The 18,260-nt window shown below is 42.8% G+C and overlaps 1 protein-coding gene and 1 long non-coding RNA gene across 2 annotated transcripts; both read left to right on the top strand.

Annotated features, from left to right (window-relative positions):
- The first annotated feature begins 9,791 nt into the window (after positions 1-9,791).
- Positions 9,792-10,825, top strand: LOC144712344 (zinc finger protein ZAT5-like). Its single transcript, XM_078586593.1, has one exon. The coding sequence runs from the start codon at positions 10,016-10,018 to the stop codon at positions 10,712-10,714; it is 699 nt and encodes a 232-aa protein (XP_078442719.1). The 5' UTR covers positions 9,792-10,015; the 3' UTR covers positions 10,715-10,825.
- Positions 10,826-14,511: 3,686 nt separating this feature from the next.
- On the top strand, positions 14,512-16,661 carry LOC144712023 (uncharacterized). The gene is made up of 3 exons (XR_013583710.1): positions 14,512-14,837; positions 15,580-15,644; positions 16,414-16,661. It is a non-coding gene; the product is annotated as an uncharacterized LOC144712023 (long non-coding RNA).
- Positions 16,662-18,260: the final 1,599 nt, after the last annotated feature.

Raw genomic sequence — 18,260 nt, 5'->3', positions numbered from 1 at the left:
AATTCAATAGTAGGTACAACTTATTGGATACCAGTTATTCCGGTATCTAATAAGTTTTTATACTCATTTAATTTTTTTGTATTTATTAGATTAGACTTAATCTCATTGCTTCCATTTTGGACTCAAAATAGACAGTCTTGTCTAATAAAGAGCTTCTTTTTATTGTTCCGATTCATCACCTAGCAGAAATAACATTGATAGCCTCTACTCGTGTCTTAGCTCATCTTAGAGCTAGATTAGCCTCGATTGCTTGTCTTTTACCTTCTGCTTTACACAAATTTGCTTCTTCTTTTTCAAGAGCTTCTTGAGCTTCTTGGGGATCAATATCAGTACTTATCTCTGCATCATTTCCTAGAATGGTGATCTCATTATTACCTACTCTAGCAAATCCGCCCATCAAAGCCACCGCTACCCATTGGTCAGAAGTTGGAAGTATTTCAAAGAAGTATTACTTTGACGTAGTTCTGTTTATTGTTATGGCCTATATCCAACTAAGTGAAAGTTTAATGGAGTCTCTATCGTTCACACTCCAGTCGGGCTGACCAAATAGTTGTTATGTCAGGCTATTGTTCTCTTGTTCTCTAGAATCCATGGATTAAGACATTAATTTATCCATAAGATCAATTATTTGATTACTTGATTGATGCCTCTGAAAAAACATTGGCGCATGTGTAAACGAGTTGCTCTACCAACTGAGCTATAACCCCTGTGATAAACATCTTAACATATAGACATGGCATGGACTAATATTCTAATATGACATGGACTAAAATATTCATGAATTCCCATAGGGCACTTGATCAGCTTAGAAATGCTTAGTTCAACCTTATCTTCTCACACCTTGAGCTCAACACTTCCTTTCTCCCAATTTGTCACAGCTTTTTCAGTAGGAAGAAATGAATGACTCAAAATAATATTTCAATGTCGTAGATTCCTAGTTGAATCATTTATGCCATAATACATTAAGGGGAAATAAACATTTTCCTACTCTAAAGATACATCTTTTATCCTTCCATCAGGTTATCTCTCTGATCCATCAGCTAACAACAGTTCCATATATAGATTCGAAGTCTTTAAATCAGTACTTGTCACATAGAGCTTTAGGCATGATATTCTTGCTACATTATGTATCAAAAAGACCTATACAACACCATGCCTCTTATTTCAAATGTGACTAGAGGGCTCCAGGATAGTTGTTCTTTAATTAATGGAGATCAAAATTAGAGAAATAATATTTTCACTTGGTTTAATCCTCTTTTATGGGTACATGCGTCTTTAACATTTTATAAATAGAATCAATGCGATGAATTAATGCATATACGTTTCAATTAACTGTTGATTCTTTAAAAGAATCAATCAATATTTTCTCATGAATTGAAGAAAGTTTCTGTTTTGTATGAAATAGAGTAGAATGCTGATAATTTATGGATTGTGGTTCTTTAGGTTGAACAATGCATAAATTCGTAGGATTAATAATTCCTTAAGTTGGGAACATCATGTTTGGAAGTTTATTTTAATTCCATTACTTCAGTATTATTCTTGAAAGTTATTCCCGTTACTCATTTTCTCTACTCAGTCAAGCCTCTTCATCACTTCATGCATCATCTTCTTTTCCTACATCGTCTGTAAAATCAAAATATTTAAATTAGATGTTTGTGCTTGATGAAAATAAATATAAGCTGAAGCTTGATATTGAGGATATGGTTAACTTGTCAAGTTGAAATTGTCATATTTCTGCTGAAATTGAACTCTTGATTCTATGTTGATTTTCTATTATACTTGACCTCCATAAAGGCAAAGAATAGAAATATTTGCCTCTATGCGAGGAGAGTCAATGTTCAGGGAAAAATGAAAATTGTTATTAATCCATCTATTTTATTGGTATCTCTCCATCTTTAATTTTTTTTTATCATATTCAACTTCTCCTCCTGCTAAATGCAGAAAACCTCTTTGTTTTTTATTCATATTACTCCCATTAAGCCTTAGATGTAAATATTGTAAGCCATTTTTGAGATTTTTTTCCCATTAGAACAGACTGTTGATTCTCATAAGCATAAAAAAATGATCCTTCAGAAGCCAAAGCTATTGTACTTTCCAAGAGAATCTGTGAGACCATCATAAAAGTTTGAACTGATTGACAAGATTCAATTCCATGCTTTGGGCATTTTCTCATATTGTTCTTAATTCTTTCCCAAGCTTCAGTAAAAGATTCATCATGAATTTGACAAAAATTCTGAAAAATGCCTTTTTCCTTGATGATAAACCTAGCCGACAGTTTGATAACACATGCTGATGTTATGATCATGGAGGCGTGAATGGAGTGAGTGGGCGAGTTTGACTGTCTTGTAGGTGACATGGTTGTGCATACATGCCAGAAAGCGGTAGAGTTGGAGGTGGTGTGCATGATAGTCAAAATTTAAGCTATGGATGATGATAACCTAAAACAGGAATGCAGATGTGAGTTTGAAAGAGGACCACACTAACCTCATTGCTACGTGTCTAACATGATGAGTGATGTTTTTCTTCTCATGTCTTGATAAAATTCTGGTCCCTCAATCCTTGAGTCTCAAACCATGAGAGTAGACTGAAATGAGATTTGGAATGAGTAAAACACACAGATAACTATAATTAGAAATAAAAACATCCAATGGTTCTTTTTTTGCAAGGATGGGCATCTATCTATAGTTGTTAGATTGTGGATTTATATAGGAGTTAAAGCAGGAGGTATTCTATAAATTTTAACTAAAAGACCTTTTAGATAGTTAGATATCTTCGTTCAAATTTGAAATAATCAAAGCCATGTATTTTCTCTCTCCTCTGATTTTTCACTCCATAATTCATGTGGTTGATTTCCTCCATGGGACAAAATTTGAGCAAGACCAGGATAAAATCAAAAATCAACTTAAAATATAAGAATAAAATCAAAAACCAGCTTAAAATATAAGAATAAAATCAGAAATTATATTTTATTACATACACTTTTTATTTACGATATAAGTATATCCAATGCAGAAAAGTATGAACTTCACTAAAAAAATGTAAAAATGTGATAAAACTAATCATGTAGGCCTCGTTTGTGCTGAAATTGTGTTGAGAGGTCACCCTCGATGCCAGCATGCCACTGTCAAAATTTCAGCAGATTCTATTCAGCCAATTGGATATCACTATTTCACCCCTAGCCTTTGTGGGGGCTTGTGCAACAACGAGGGTGCTCGGCGATCTCCTAGCAAAACAAATATTCTCTGGGTGAGTTTTCTTCCAATGGATTCTACATGAAATTTCTGCACGTTTCTGAAAGTTTGGCGGTGATCTGCCACCAGACGACGGAGCTTTGGCAATCCAGAAAAAAGTTGTTGATCGAGTCTTATTTTTAGGTCCACCCATTGCAGGGGGGATTTTGTTTAAGGTTAGTTGAGGAGTAGAGGATGATGAGATCTCCCTCCCTTGCCCTCGTCCCTTGGCCTCGTGTGCATCGCTAGTGGCTGTTGGCGACGCACCGGATGTGCGCCATGGTCACATTGAAAGGGTGGCACGAGGATGACTGAATGGAGCCCCTAACCACACGTGCGCGCACGCATGCACGCACGCACGCATGCAAGTCGCATCGCACCACGCCCACGCGTGGGTTCCTAGCCTATGGCATGTGCTTGTTGCCTGTGCGCCTATGCCTTTTGTGCCTTTGGGTCGACGGCCGACGGATGCGCGTGCGTGCGTGGCAGTGTGCCCTAAGCTCCCATGCCACCCCGCCCAGCCCCACCCACAGCCCACACAGAGCCCAGCCCACAGCTCACGCCCAGCCCCGCCCAAAGCCCGTGCGCAGCCCAGCCCGCAGCCCACGCGCAGCCCCTCACATAGCCCGCGTGCAGCACGCCGCAGCCCCGCCAGCCCCACATGCACTCCAAAACCCGCGCAGCGCACGCCCGCGCGGCCACGCGGACATCTATTTTTTACATGTAGGGAGTTTATTTGAAATTTATTTTTGTTTGTTCCGGAGTTGTGATGCTCCATTAGAACTGCACACAAAAATTGGTGCCCAACCAACAACAGACGTGGGAGGTTCCTTTGAAAACAAAACCATCAAAACGTTTTTCCAGAGTTGTAGGCCTTAGTTTGGGCTGAAATTTTGTTGAGAGGTCAACTGGATGCCAGGAAGTTGCTGTCAATTTTCAGAGAATTTTGTTCAGCCAATTGGGAGATCGCCGTTGCAACCCCAGCCTTTGTGGGGGCTTGTGCAGCGGTGAGCGGTGGCGGAGGGGGGTGCTCCAGGATCTCCGAGCAAAACTCATTTTCACTTGGAAATTTTTTCTGCAATGGATTATGCATGATATTTCTGCATCTTTCTGAAAGTTTGGCAGCGCTTCGCCGTCGGACGGCGGAGCTCTGGCATTCCAAAGAAAGTGGCTAATAGAGTCCCATTTTTAGGTCCACGCGTAGCAGGGGGGATCTAGTTTTGGGTATGTAGGGGAATCAGTGGATTTGGGGAAATAGGCCAGACTCCCTCGATAGTGCTAGCTATCGGCCACCGGCGTCTTGTTGTGGGCAATGGGGTTCGGAAATGTTAGGAAGGGTGGAAATGTGCCGTCGCTCCCGCCGGCGGCACCACCCTTGCATGTGCCAGATCATGGCCGCACTGTGCTGGTTGGAGAGTGCACTGAGGTGTGACGTCAATGCGGGAGCGACGAACACATGGTTCCCCTGGTTTCCCCGAAATGGGTGTGGGCTCGGATCAAGCTCGGAACTTGCCCGCAGGTCCAGCCGGGGAAGCCGCTGTGCACGTGCGCATATGTCAGTTGCTCACACGGCCCTCCAGCCGCAAGGGGGGCATCTTTCGGTAGGTCGGGGGGTGAGAGGGGGGCAATGGTGCCTGTTGGTAATACCCAACTAACCCGTTATCTCTTCGACTCTCCCACACAATGAGAGTGTGCCGGTCGTGCCTGTGGCCGTCCACCAAAATCAGAAAGGTTTTCGACGAGGGGACCAGGCTGGCGGGCAGCCCGATGCACAGACGGCTCCCTCAATGTGGCGAGTGCGGTCCGGGTCCAAACCCATCCAGCCAACTGGCGCTCTCCGGCGAGCGGTAAGCCTGGTCGCAAAACCGCGGGTTTCTCCCTGGGCAATAGTGAGCCGGCGTCCGTGTATGCACGGTGGGGGGCATTGGAGTTCAAATTTTGGTCCGCGATAATGGTGCCTCTGGGTTTGCTGACGACGCCCTCCAGGTTCCAAACGACGCGCACCCGGTGGGTTGGTTGCTTGCACCGCTCTTGGTCTGTGGCACGACGGATCGCGAAACCCAATAGTTGGGTGGAGTGGCCCAGCGTGGCGTCGGGCGGGGGCGACATGCGAGAGCTGGGTTAGTTGACGGAACCCTCCAGGTTCTGGATGACGTGGACTCAGCTGGATGCGGCTTGGTTGGCAGCACGACGGCTCACGAAGCCCAATGGTTGGGTGGAGCGAATCGCCGTGGCGCCAGTTGGGTCTGTGGGGATTTCTCTTCGGCGCCGCGAGATGCTCTCAGCCTACGGCATTGCGTCTCGCTGCCACCCAAGGGCCTCCCCAGGCAACAGGGGGAAGTTATGCCGCTTGGCGTAGGCGGTGCGTGGGGGCAGGGCTGGCTGACGGGGCCCTCTAGGCCCTGGATGATGCGCACCGGTCACTTGCGACGCTCTCCCTCAACGAAACCGCAGCCCGCAAAGCCCAATGGTTCTATGGATGCGGACCACCATGGCGCTGGGCGGGGGCGGTGTTGTGGAATTTGTTTCTGGAGATGTGTGGCGCTCTCGCCCCACAACACTCCATCTCCCTGCCACCTCGGGGTCTTCTAGGGTGACAGGGTGCCATTGTGTCGCTTCGTAGGGACGGTGCGCGCTGCTGGGTTGGCTCATGGGGGCGCTTTGGCTTTTGGACGATGCATACCTGGTCGCTTACGACGCTCTCTCTCGGCAACACGGCGGCCCACGAAGCCCAATAGTTGGGTGGATAAGGACCGCAGTGCCGGGAGGGGGCGAATGGTGGGATTCATTTTTGGTGGCGCGAGCGGTGCTCTCGCCCTACGACACTACGTCCCGCTGCCACCCCAAGGTCTCCCAGGGTGGCAGGGGGCTGCTGTGGTGCTTGGCGAGGGCGACGGACTCAATGCGTTTACGTTTTCGCGTACGGCGTGGTACTTTGAGCCGGTCATAGCCCACCCTCGTGCGACGTTCGTTGGGCTCTCCAAGCCCGACGGGCGACGCACGCGGAGGGCCGGCAGGCGAGGCATGGCGCTGGCGTGTTGACGCGCGAGTGGTGTTGGGCGTTTGGCACCCGCGGGTGTGAAGAAATTTGGCTAAAAGATGGAGTAGTTTTTTCACAACTTCTTAAAGTAGAAGTATGTAGCATAATTACATCATTTAAACCTCTCAATCCACCATAACATTTTTCCTTGGCAAGGATTGTGGAAGATATATCTAGTTTTTCCCTCTAACAATGATCTCAAGAGGTTTTGCTAGGATAGAACTGTAACAACCTCCAAATTTTCATTAAGGAGATCATCCCCTTGGCAGCGTGTAAAGAAATGGAACGCCAAGATCCATAATTATTTTAAAAATTTACTGTTCCATGTGATAGAATAGAAAAAAAAACTTATGTTTGATATATCTTTTGATCAAAATTTGTTTAAATCAGATTTCTAAAAAATCAAAGTGAGAATTATGAAACAAAAATGATGAGATAATTAAAAAATAGTCAAGATTATCTTTGTGTTGCATTTGAAATTTTTTTACCATGTTAAACTTGAATAGGTTTTAGAACTAATGATTAAATTAATTCACAAAGACCAAGGGATGATGCTTTTCTTGTTAGTCATTCTTCTATTTGTCTATACATACCCTGTTACCAACACAGATAGGAAGTCATTTATTTTAGTGAAAGATATTTAAATAATCCATCAGCCATATTAAATCAGTAGCCAAGTTTCTAAAAATCACATGGAACCCAGAGAGGTTAGTTGTTATCTACCAATCTGCTTAAATATCGTCTCATCTTTATATTTACGGCCATATTTATCCATCGATTTCCTTGTCTATATAAACATCTATCATCTATCTGTCGATGTTATGTGCATTCTATATTGATTAGGACCGACGGAGGCAAATTTGGGTTTAATGTTTAGTATCGTAGTTAATGTAACTGGCCTATCAAATAAAATTTGTTATTATCTAAACTCACTGAAATATTTATGGTGGTGAGCGGGTTGTTTCCACACGACTTGCCTCTAGATATAATGGTAGAGTAAAGGGTAAAGAAGAGTAAAGTAATAAAAAGAGAAGATAAGTAATAAATAGAAAGAGATAATAAGGGTCAGGTAGAAATATGGTGATATATAATAATAAATAATAATATGTAAAGCTAGGAAGAAGTAGAGAAAGGTATATGTAAGATATCTACAAAATAAGATATTATTATTATGATTAATACATTTAATAGACATTGGAGGTAGTTAGTTGGATAATGAAACTCATTTGAAGTATTATAATTAGGAAATTATTAAGAAAGATATCAGTTAAGATAATCTTCTTTTTATATGATACCTTTAGTATGTTTTCTAATTTTATTTGATAGTTAGGTTACATGTAAGATAGGAAATAGCTATTGTAATTAAAAGAACATTAAGACTTAAGTGAATAATGAATAGGGGTATTTTATTTTTTAATAAAAATATAAGAGGAATAATGGAGAAAAAAAGGGATAAGAACTATAATAACAGTTAAAACAGGTTAATTAATTATGTATAGTATAGACATATGATAGTAGATAAAGTGCAAGAGAGAGTGGGAGCAAATATAAATAATTTTTTAGAAAAATTAAGAAATTAAATACAGAGAGAGGGAGATCTAGAAAATAATGGAGAGTAATAAGGATGACTTAAAATTTAAATATGTATATATTAATATGTGATTAAATATATATATTGATATGTGATTAAGGGGTAGATTATATCAATAGATTAGAGGTTATATAAATAAAATTTATATAGTCATTAATTTATGGTATTATTTATGATATAATATCATTGTTTCTCGTTGATCTCTGGCTAATTATGAAGAGCCTAAGTAAGGATAGACAAAATTTCTTTATGGGGCTGGTATCCAGTCCCCGTCCTCAAAGGTGTCCTCTACAGCAGTGCAAGAGTCGCTACCTATTTGAAAATCCGGGAATGCATTGACCATAACCACATCGACTTCGATCGCCGCCGCCGCCACCGCTAACGCATGTGCTATGGTCACGGGAAGTGCCACAAAGAAGGAACAAATAGAAAGAAAATAACAAAAGAATAACTTGCCGTCTGCGTCAGTGCAGCGAAGCAAAGACATGCGAATAGTGCTTGCGTTCTAGATTGCGTTTAGTTCGTACATCTGTCCTTCGTCTTTCCAATCCTCTTTCAGGTTGCTCGATGTGAATTATTGTTCGAATTGAAAAAGGCAGTTGAGAGGTGAGAGAGAAGTCCTGGTGCAATGGGCTCCGAATTTCCATCTCAACAATCTAACGTGATGCTTTCAATATCCATAATTCACCGATCGGGTTTAATATTAATCATAGTCTTTAAGTAAAAACACGGGGGATAGATGAAAAGATGCTTTTGTTCTGAGGTCCAATTGGTGAGTCAGGATCTGATATCTTCTTCTCTACCAAGAGATGAGAATACTTTTTCATGTCAATTAAACAGTGTTAAATGTGGCGCATGCTTTATCCGGTTAGCGAAGGGTTGCCTACTAGGCTACGACCTTCTGCTGGAGGCATCCCTTCGGTGGGAGTGGCTGAGAACAAACGCCAGACTCCCTCTCTATCTTTCGCTCTCTCGCGCACTCTGTCTCTCTCTCCCCTCTCTCGCTCACTCTGTCTCTCTCTTCCCGCTCTCTCTCTCTCTCGTCTCTCTCTCTATCGATCTCTTTCTCTTCTCTCTCATCCCTGTCTCCTCCTCTCGGTGTTCCTTTCTCGCGTGGACGGTGACGTGGGTTCTGGTGCTCATTATTTTAGATTACCTTCCGTGGCGTTCCCATATAGCCTACTGGCCAGTGGCTGTCGCTTCTCTCTCTCTCTCTCTCTCTCTCTCTCTCTCTCCACTCCTCTCTCTCTGTTATTACGTGTAACTTTGAAATCAAAAGGGCGAAACTTTACTCTGAATTATTTAATTATCTGGAGATCATTCAGATAATTCCAGCTCAAATCTTAGCAGGAGGGGCCGTCGTGGTTCTCTTTGCCTGATAGCAGAGCGAGTCGCTGGGAGCTTCCGTCGTATATTTTACAAGAAAGCGATCAAATACACCGAACTGAACGCCGCTATGTCAGCGAGATTGCTCGGAGTCTTGATGAGGGAGAGATAGCGACTTGAGCAGCGAAACAGAGATAGATAGGGTGAGGGAGAGGCTGTGTGGATACCTCTGTATTTAGATGAGAGACGAAAGACCATTGTTAAAATGGGAGAAACTGTTACCTCAACTGCAATTGAGAAAAAACGGAAGAGAGAGAGGGCAGAGCGCATTTCACGCGGCTCTGAGTTCCAATTCCGATACACTGCAGATAAAATTTTTTCAGTATAGGATAGTATATCATCACTCTCTTTCTCTTGGGTAGGCGAGAGATTGTACAAAAATCAAAAATAGAAGTCTGTCGGTTAGGGGTGAGTGACCCCCCTCTTTCCCATGAACAATCGCTACTTTCTGGCGTTTCCCAATGCGATCAAAGAGCAACGCGTTATTTGCGGCGTTAAGTCGTCTGGTAATTACGCAGGTGTAATTTGCCGGCGATCCGCCCACTTTGGGAACGGAAGGCCTGCGGACTCACGGTTACTACTCCCCGATTTCTTAATCCTTTAATACTCCATAACTATAAATAACACCCTCCCCTCTTTCTACTCTACCTTGCTTCCTCCCTCACCGCCCCCTCTCTTCTCTCTTCTTCCACCTATTTTTAATTCTTCTCTCTCCTCTCTCTTCTCTTTCTTTCCTGGGTAGTATATATCTGTGTCAGACTGAGGGAGATGGGGACGGAGTTTGGAGAGGAGGCGGTGACGATGGCCAGCCTCCACTGTTCTTCCCGAGGAATAGCCAAGGGAAAGAGGACCAAGCGGCTGCGGCTACACCTTCTAGCGGCGCCGCCGGCGGCTGCGGCCACAACCTCAACCTCTTCCTCCGGAAATTCCTACAGCAGCGCCGAAGAAGAAGAAGACATGGCCAATTGTCTCATCCTTCTTGCTCAAGGAAGAGCTCTAGAAGGAGAAGAAGAAGAAAAGCCCCCGGAATTGAAAGCAGAGGGGGAAGGTAAGGTGGGTTTGTACGCCTACGAGTGCAAGACCTGCAACAAGTGCTTCCCTTCGTTTCAGGCCCTTGGTGGGCATAGGGCGAGCCATAAGAAGCCCAGAGGGGAGGAGTTCAGCAGCTGCCACGTGTCCTCTTCTCCGAAGTCTTCTTCCCAAGGACCCAAGTCTAGGGTACATGAGTGCTCGATTTGTGGGGCGGAGTTCTCTTCTGGGCAAGCTCTGGGTGGGCATATGAGGCGGCATAGATCGGTAGGAGAAAAGGAAGTGAAGAAGGAGAAGACTTTCTTGTGCTTGGATCTTAATCTTCCCGCGCCGGTTGAGGAAGAGCGAGATGAACTGTCTAAGTCCCCGGCTTTCCCCTTCTCCGGCAAGCAGCCGATGCTTTTCTCGGCATCTGCCATGGTCGGCTGTCATTATTAATTAAAATTGTTATTCAATCTCCTCCGACGAAAGGGGGGAGAGCTGTTGGAATGTGAATTGCAATTGTTCTTCAATTGAATTACGGTACTACACGCATAGTTTGTGAATTAACGTATACTTCAATTTCCTCCCGAACAAGGGGAGAGCTGTTGGAATGTGAATTACTGTTCTTCACGCATATTTTGAGTTAATATGAAAGAAATAAAATTTCAATCTCTTCCTGAAATAGAGAAGAGATGTTAGAATGCGAATTGCAAAAGCTTTTCAATTTAGGTCCGGTACTACACGCATATCTTGGGCTCTCATTATTCATTAAATTATGCTGCCACTTCTTCTTGAAAATTGGCGCGACCTGTTCGAGTGTGAGTTACATATTTTTTTTCAAGTGAATTGCATACTAAGCACATACTATGAGGATTTTCCAGCGAGCGGGATGTTGCTTGCGGCTCGGTTCTTCCTCTATCTTTTTGGCGGTTGTGCGAGAGACGCGAGGTGCCCTTGCGTTCACGAAAAGGGAGTGAAGGCTCGCGGCAGCATATCGGATTACTCTCTCCCTTTTCGCCACTCTTTATTATCTTATCCTTGTGTTCATGTCCCCTTGTGTGTTTTGTATAGCCTCCTAGTCGGTGGTGCACTGAAAAGGAGCGAGTGACATTTAGGGAGAGAGAGAGAGAGAGGGGAAGTAACATAGATGGTGTGAGAGAGAGATAGAGAAAGAGGTGGGGAGAGACATAGATGGGGTGAGAGAGAGAGAGAAGGGGGGAAGTGCATAGAGGGGGGGAGAGAGAGAGAGAGAGAGAGAGAGAGAGAGAGAGAGAGAGAGAGAGAGAGAGGGGGGGAGGAGACACAGAGGGTGAGAGAGAGAGAGGAAAAGGGGGGATGTGACATGGAGGGGGTGTGTGAGAGAGAGAGAGAGAGAAAGAGAGGGGGAAGAGACACAGAGGGTGTGTGTGTGTGTGTGTGTGTGTGGTAGAGAGAGAGAGAGAGAGAGAGAGAGGGGGGGAAAGAGACAGAGAGGGGGAGAGAGAGAGAAAGAAAGAGAGGGGGGAAGAGACAGAGAGGGGGTGAGAGAGAGAGAGAGAGAGAGAGAGAGAGGATGGGACACCCTTATGGCCGCCAGACAAAAAGAAAGCCGTGGATCAGGTTCTTCTCATGGTTTGCCTCATCAGGAAGCGTCTCTCTCACAACTCCGCGCGAGGTATCAAAGGGGAAGCGACTAAAGGCAAGGAGAACGGCGAGGGGGGTTCTCAAAGGGGGAGCCCATCTGTAACCGCTCGTGGTAAGAACCAGAGAGAGAAAGAGAGAGGGTCTACTGGCCATTTAAATATATGGCGGAGAACAGAAGGTCCGGCTTAGGCGTCTTTGGCGACGTCGAGCTGTCGCAATTCCGGCACTAAATGCAATCACAGCACCGCGAAGTCACATGTCGACCGGGGGTCGCCACCATGACCCCGCCCCTTCGTGTCATCCATAAGCAGCCGAGGCCCTCGGACAAAGTCACGTACACTCTCTCTCTACATATCTATCAATCTATCTATTTATCTACCTTTTTTTAAACTAATTTTTTGGCTTCCTTTGAAGATATTCATTTTGTGGCGTCGATAATATATGATTTATCTCTTTCCCAAACTTCGTGGCCTGGTCTAGTCCTGTCGACAAACTTCCAGCGTCGTTTCCACTGCGACGAGCCAAGCGGATATATCCATCTTTCTATCTCTCTCTTTTCTCTTTATCTCTTATTTCTGCTCTCTCCTCTGCCTCCTATCTCTCTATCTTTATTTCTCTCTCTACCTCTATCTCCACCTATTTTTTATCTCTCTCCTCTCTCTACCTCTATCTTTATCTCTATTTCTTTCTATCTTCTCTCCCTACCTCTATCTCTATCTCTATTTCTTTCTACATTCGCTCCCTACCTCTATCTCTATCTCTATTTCTCTCTCTTGTCTCCCTACCTGTATCTCTTATCTCTATTTCTCTGTCTTCCTCGATCTTTATCTCTATTTCTCTCTCTTTTCTCTCTACCAATATCTCTATTTCTCCCTCTCTCTTTTGTCTGTACCTCTATTTCTCTATCTCTCTCTTTCTTGCCCCTCTCTCTCTGAGAAATCTCACTTAAGTCATTAGATATAAACAAAAAATTATTTGCTTAAGGGACGAAATAACGTGATTTCCACTTCATGGCTATTTTTGTGAGGTTCAAAGCTGGCAGACCTTCGGTTGGACAACATGCAAGAGGATTTAAGCGGGTCGGTTGACAAATAGGATACGCAAGACCGTTGACGTGGAAGGCAAGGGCCTCTCGCTCTTCTATCGGTTGGATAGCCAAAAGAAATATCAATCAAAGAGTTGAAACCATTGCGATAATATTTAATGCCCGTTGGAAAATTTGATCATTCTGATTAAGAAGATCAAATTTTCAACGCAGAGCCGACATAATATCACGATTCAGAAAGACCCCTCCCCATAATAAATACAATAATGTGATTGGGGATAACGTCTATCTAGAAACTACTCTAGAACAGTATTTTTATAGTTCCGGTCTTTCTTACGCCTTCCAATAAGGTAAGGATTTTAGGAGATAGTGTGCCGCCGGGAGACGCGAGAGTGTAGACAGAAAGTTGACTCTCCAGCATGTGATCGGCGATGAAACTTCAGTTTCAGACCAGACTGGAGCGGGTCAACGGGGGCAGTGGACAAAAGATAACGCGCCCACCTACGCGGGCCCCTATTCTTGCTTCGAAGGCTTCTTCCGGACGGCTGCATGATTCTGGCGGTGCAAATGTGCAATGGAGAAAATGACCTTTCGATGTATTAAAATCAGTAGTCGACCAGCTCATTATGAGGTTTTCGACGTCCTCCCCTTCCATTATCTCATTCTGACACGAACACACAGATATTCCTCCGTCTCTCTTTCTCTCTCTCCCTCTCGCTCTCTCGCTCTCTCTCTCTCTCTCTCTCTCTCTCTCTCTCTCTCTCTCTCTCTCTCTCTCTCTCGCTCTCTCTCCTTCTCTTTCTCGCTCACTCTCCTTCTCTTTCTCGCTCTCTATCGGTCTCTCTCCTTCTCTTTCTCGCTCTCTCTCGGTCTCTCTCCTTCTCTTTCTCGCTCTCTATCTCTCTCTTCCCGCGTCTCTCTTGGTTCGCTAGCTCGCTTGCTCACTTTCTCTCTCTGGCTCTCTGGCTCTCTCTCTCTCTTTCGCTCTCTCTTGCTGTCGTTGTCTCGCTCTCTCTTACTCTCTTCGTCTCGCTCTTTCTTGCTCTCTTTGTCTCGCTCTCTCTTACTCTCTTTGTCTCGCTCTCTCTTGCTCTCTTCGTTTTCTCTAGCTTGCTGCCTTGCTGGCTTACTTTCTCTCTCTCGCTCGTGCGCTTGCACAATTTCCCTCTCTCGCTCTCACTCGCTACCTCTCTCACTCACACTCACTCGTTCTCTCTCTATCTCTCCGAATATACTATTTATGTATGTATTTCAATATAATTATTATAAAATATATACATATTTATTTCGACCAGTATCTATCCCTGTGTCTATATTTTTTAGCTTAGTTGCGATTAGTTCGAATGAATCGGAACCGAGCCAATCGCCGTCGCAGGCGTGGAGAGTTGTAGGAAAGAGACGATACCTTCGGTTAAAGATGGTAGTCTTAGCATTTATTGTCCACTGCTCATTTTAGCTTATCGGGGCTTTGGCGAGTAGTCTTACTCATTATTGATGATCGTTTGGTTTAACTTATCATTGACTTTGACTGGACGATAAACACCCTTTAATGGTCCAAAACTGATGGCGGACCAATGATGTTCTCTGCGCTGTATGGACAGTGCTTATTTCTTGTTGGTCACGGTTCTCATGTCACTTGCGTACAATTATTCTTTGTTATTTGATGGAATAGTGGCTGGTTCTTGATGAGAGATAAAAAATGTTGAACTAGGGGCGAAACATTTCTACCATTATTTATGACCATACGATATCCTATTTATGAACTAGGGGCACCTGCCCCGACTAGCGCCCCCCACGCACTTCAGCCCCCGCTTGATGACATGAAGGCAAGGATATCTCCCGACCTACACCGATACCACCGGGCGGCTCTGGAGGGACGATGACGACCACACTTCCCCGAGCGCCTGCAAGGTATCAGTTATGTATCTTTTCTTTTCCTAAACTATGGGCGTGGATGAGTGGGTTCCGAGTGTAATTGGGATATATATACTCGCTCCACGCCTAAAAACATTGAAAAACACTTCACTTAATAAATAAAAACCTCCTGGGTGGCGTCCAGGGCACGGATGGATCGGTCTACGGGCACAACCCTAGGGTTGACCGTACCCGGCACAGTGTTTTTGCCAATTAAAAAAAAAAAAAGGATATCCTAATATTACCTAACCCCTCAAGCTTGAGCATATGATTCATAACCTCCATGCGTTGATTTATACTTGCTAAGGGAAATCTTAAAGAGAGGTGAAATAGGTACTTCAACTTTCGTAGTTATTAGATCACTTAATATCTACTAACTTCTCTATACTGCTATGTAGCGAATCAGAAAGAGGATAAGGAGTTTCAGTGTCTTCCACAGATATTCAAACTGTGCCTAATCTTTTCTTGAATACTCTCCCTTCTCCTGAGACTCACTCTAACAATGTCCTATCAATAGTCTAGGCTACAGAAGCCGTAGACCAACGAATAAAGCGGTTACAATGACATTTTACGAAGGACATTGTTACCTATGGTTTGATTACTTGGCAAAATCGGTTATTAAGGCTTCCATACTTTGGGTTGACTCCTCTAGCCGCCAATGGTTTCTTTGGAGATGCTCTCTTTGATTTCATGTCTCTTCATTTATCTCTGTTAAAATTTTAACATAAATATTTTACAGTTCAGCTCTGGTCAACAAATATATATCGAGAAAGCTTATTTTGGGCGGCCTCTGCTCTGTCTGAGGTATTGAGGAGTTCAACTCGCTATCCGAGTCAGACAACCAAGCCGAGCTGTCAGTACAGTCAGCAGCATTCAGACCGATAGGAACTTAATAAGATTAGTTAGTAAGAAACTGGCACGTACCCCATATACTCATTAAGAGAATTAGCGGCTAGGATTAAACCATAGGATTTGACATAGATAGGAACCAAGATAGAGGGCTAGGATCAAACCATAGATAGGAAACATGTCCGTTGTATCCAATGGCTACGATTACTTTTAATATAGCAGTTAAAGCAAATTATAACGGCTATGATTAAAACATACAGCTTTATGTTATTATACTACCATATGATACTATAAATATGAACCAACTTTATGTGTAAATTTGCGGATAATACAATGATCTAAACTTGCACCTATTCTGGTGTCTCGCTCTCCTTCGTCTTCCTCTCTTCTCTACTCCTCTTCTACCTCTCTCTTGTTCTTGATTTATCCGAGCTCCAAGATCCTTTACATGGCATCAGAGCCGCTATTTTCAACGGTTACGATTCGTTTTAATATAGCCGTTATAACAAGTTATAACGGCTATGATTAAAACAGACAACTTTCTATTATTATACTACCATATGATACTATAAATATGAACCAACTTTATGTCTGAATTTGCGGATAATACAACGATCTAAACTTCCTCCTATTCTGGTGTCTCACTCTCCTTCTTCTTCCTCTCTTCTCTTCTCCTTATCTTCTCTTCTACTTCTTTCTTGTTCTTGATTTATCTGAGCTCCAGGATCTTTTACCCGAGGCTCATACTGGGCTGGGGCGAGGTGGTGATAGAGCTGATAGAGCTGGGGAGGAGGCGCTTGTGGTGTTTCACCTACATTGATATGCTTAGTATTGTACGCTTTTAGAGATGAAAGCTTACTGTCAGTTTCTATTCGAGTCATGAGCTTGTTATAGTATGTCCTAAGGGAGAATCTTGCTGCTTACTTGATGAATCTCGAGTCCTTGAACTTTTCTTGAAGAACAAAAGGAACCTACATTGATACGCTTAGCATTGCAAGCTTTTAGAGATGAAAGCTTACCGTCAGTTTCTATTCGAGTCATGAGCTTGTTATAGTCTGTCCTAAGGGGGAATCTTGCTGCTTACTTGATGAATCTCGAGTCCTTGAACTTTTCTTGAAGAACAAAAGGAACCTTCTACCTCTCCCAAGGGACTAACTGTTTAGAATATAGCCAAGTGGTAAGCAATTGGTTGTTGGTACCAACATGCAAATGTCCGAATCCTTTTGCTCCAGATAATGAGCTGACAACTACAGGTAAACTTGGTTCCCTGATCCCAGCTTGAAACGACTTTGCCAAGACAAGGTAGAATGAGAGAAGATTTTTAAAACAGCTGTATCAGCCATTCCAATTGAAAGCAACACTTCGCAAAACACATTGGATAATGTTGGATAACCTTCACACATAACACCTCAGAACTTTTGTCAAAACCTTCGTTCATCAATCAAGAAATGATGTGCTTAAGCTTTGATGATTTCAACTTCTCTAAATAGTGATATTGTTCCCACAATATCAGTATGTTTTTTTTTTGGAGGCAGAATGCCCATTTTTTACCTTTTTTCTCACGTTCACTACTGCGCATAAAATTTCTCCTCTTCTGCTCTCACTCGTAAAATAGTGCTTTTTTTAGCTGTGTTGTGACTATATTCCTCCTTTGTGAAAATTTGAAAGGCAGCGCATCTACTTCTACACTTATCTCAGTTTTTGACAAACTTATTTATCGCTCTTAGAGTCCTCCCTTCACTCATAGGCATATATCCCACTCTTAAATTTCAATTTTATGAATCTGAGACAAGTGTACTCTTTCGACAGCTATATTTACAGTTTCTAATCTAAAACAAATCCATCTCTTCCCCTTCACTTCCTCAAATTGTAACCATTTATACATCACCTTTACTTCCTTACAATCTCACAGAAAAATAAGTCGATCTAATTTTCATTTCCAGAAAATCTATCACTACTAAATCAACCAATCTCGTTTTTAATATTTCAAAATCTTCTGGCAACTAAATCAATATATCTCAATTTTTTTTCCTCAGGATCATGTTAGTTTAAGGGGCTAAGGTATGGTCTAATAGGGTGTGGGGAAGAATGACTTTCTTAAATTTTATGTGCCGTAATCTAGTTAACTTTTGGAGATACAGTTTAACCATATAGAAAATAAGTTAGAAAATAAGGTAGACTCATTTTTCAGGCATCTTAGGTGAGTTCTTAATACTTGTGTGTAACATTCAAAGATTTAATGAAAAATTAAATATCCAAATAGAACCTGAATAATAATGAGACATGGATTTTGTGATGAATCTTGAAGAGAATCTCCCGTAGATTTTTTTTGAAGTGGATTATTTTAGTTTCTTCATATTTCCATAATGTTTTGGTCGATTCTAGCTGTAACATCTTTAATCCTTCATCAAACTTCTCAATTCTAGATTATATGGATTCTTATGTATGTTAGAAATGAGTTTTCTGTTCAATTAAAATTAGAAATCTTTACAAACAATCTCAAACTAATAATAAATAGTCCAATGTTTCTTTGGAACTAATTATAGGACACAATGTTAGAAATGTCCCAAA

Source organism: Wolffia australiana, chromosome 14, assembly GCF_029677425.1.
Source record: "Wolffia australiana isolate 7733 chromosome 14, ASM2967742v1".
NCBI lineage: Eukaryota > Viridiplantae > Streptophyta > Magnoliopsida > Alismatales > Araceae > Wolffia > Wolffia australiana.
The sequence above is the reverse complement of the archived record's forward strand: the minus strand, read 5'-3'. Positions and strand labels throughout refer to the sequence as shown.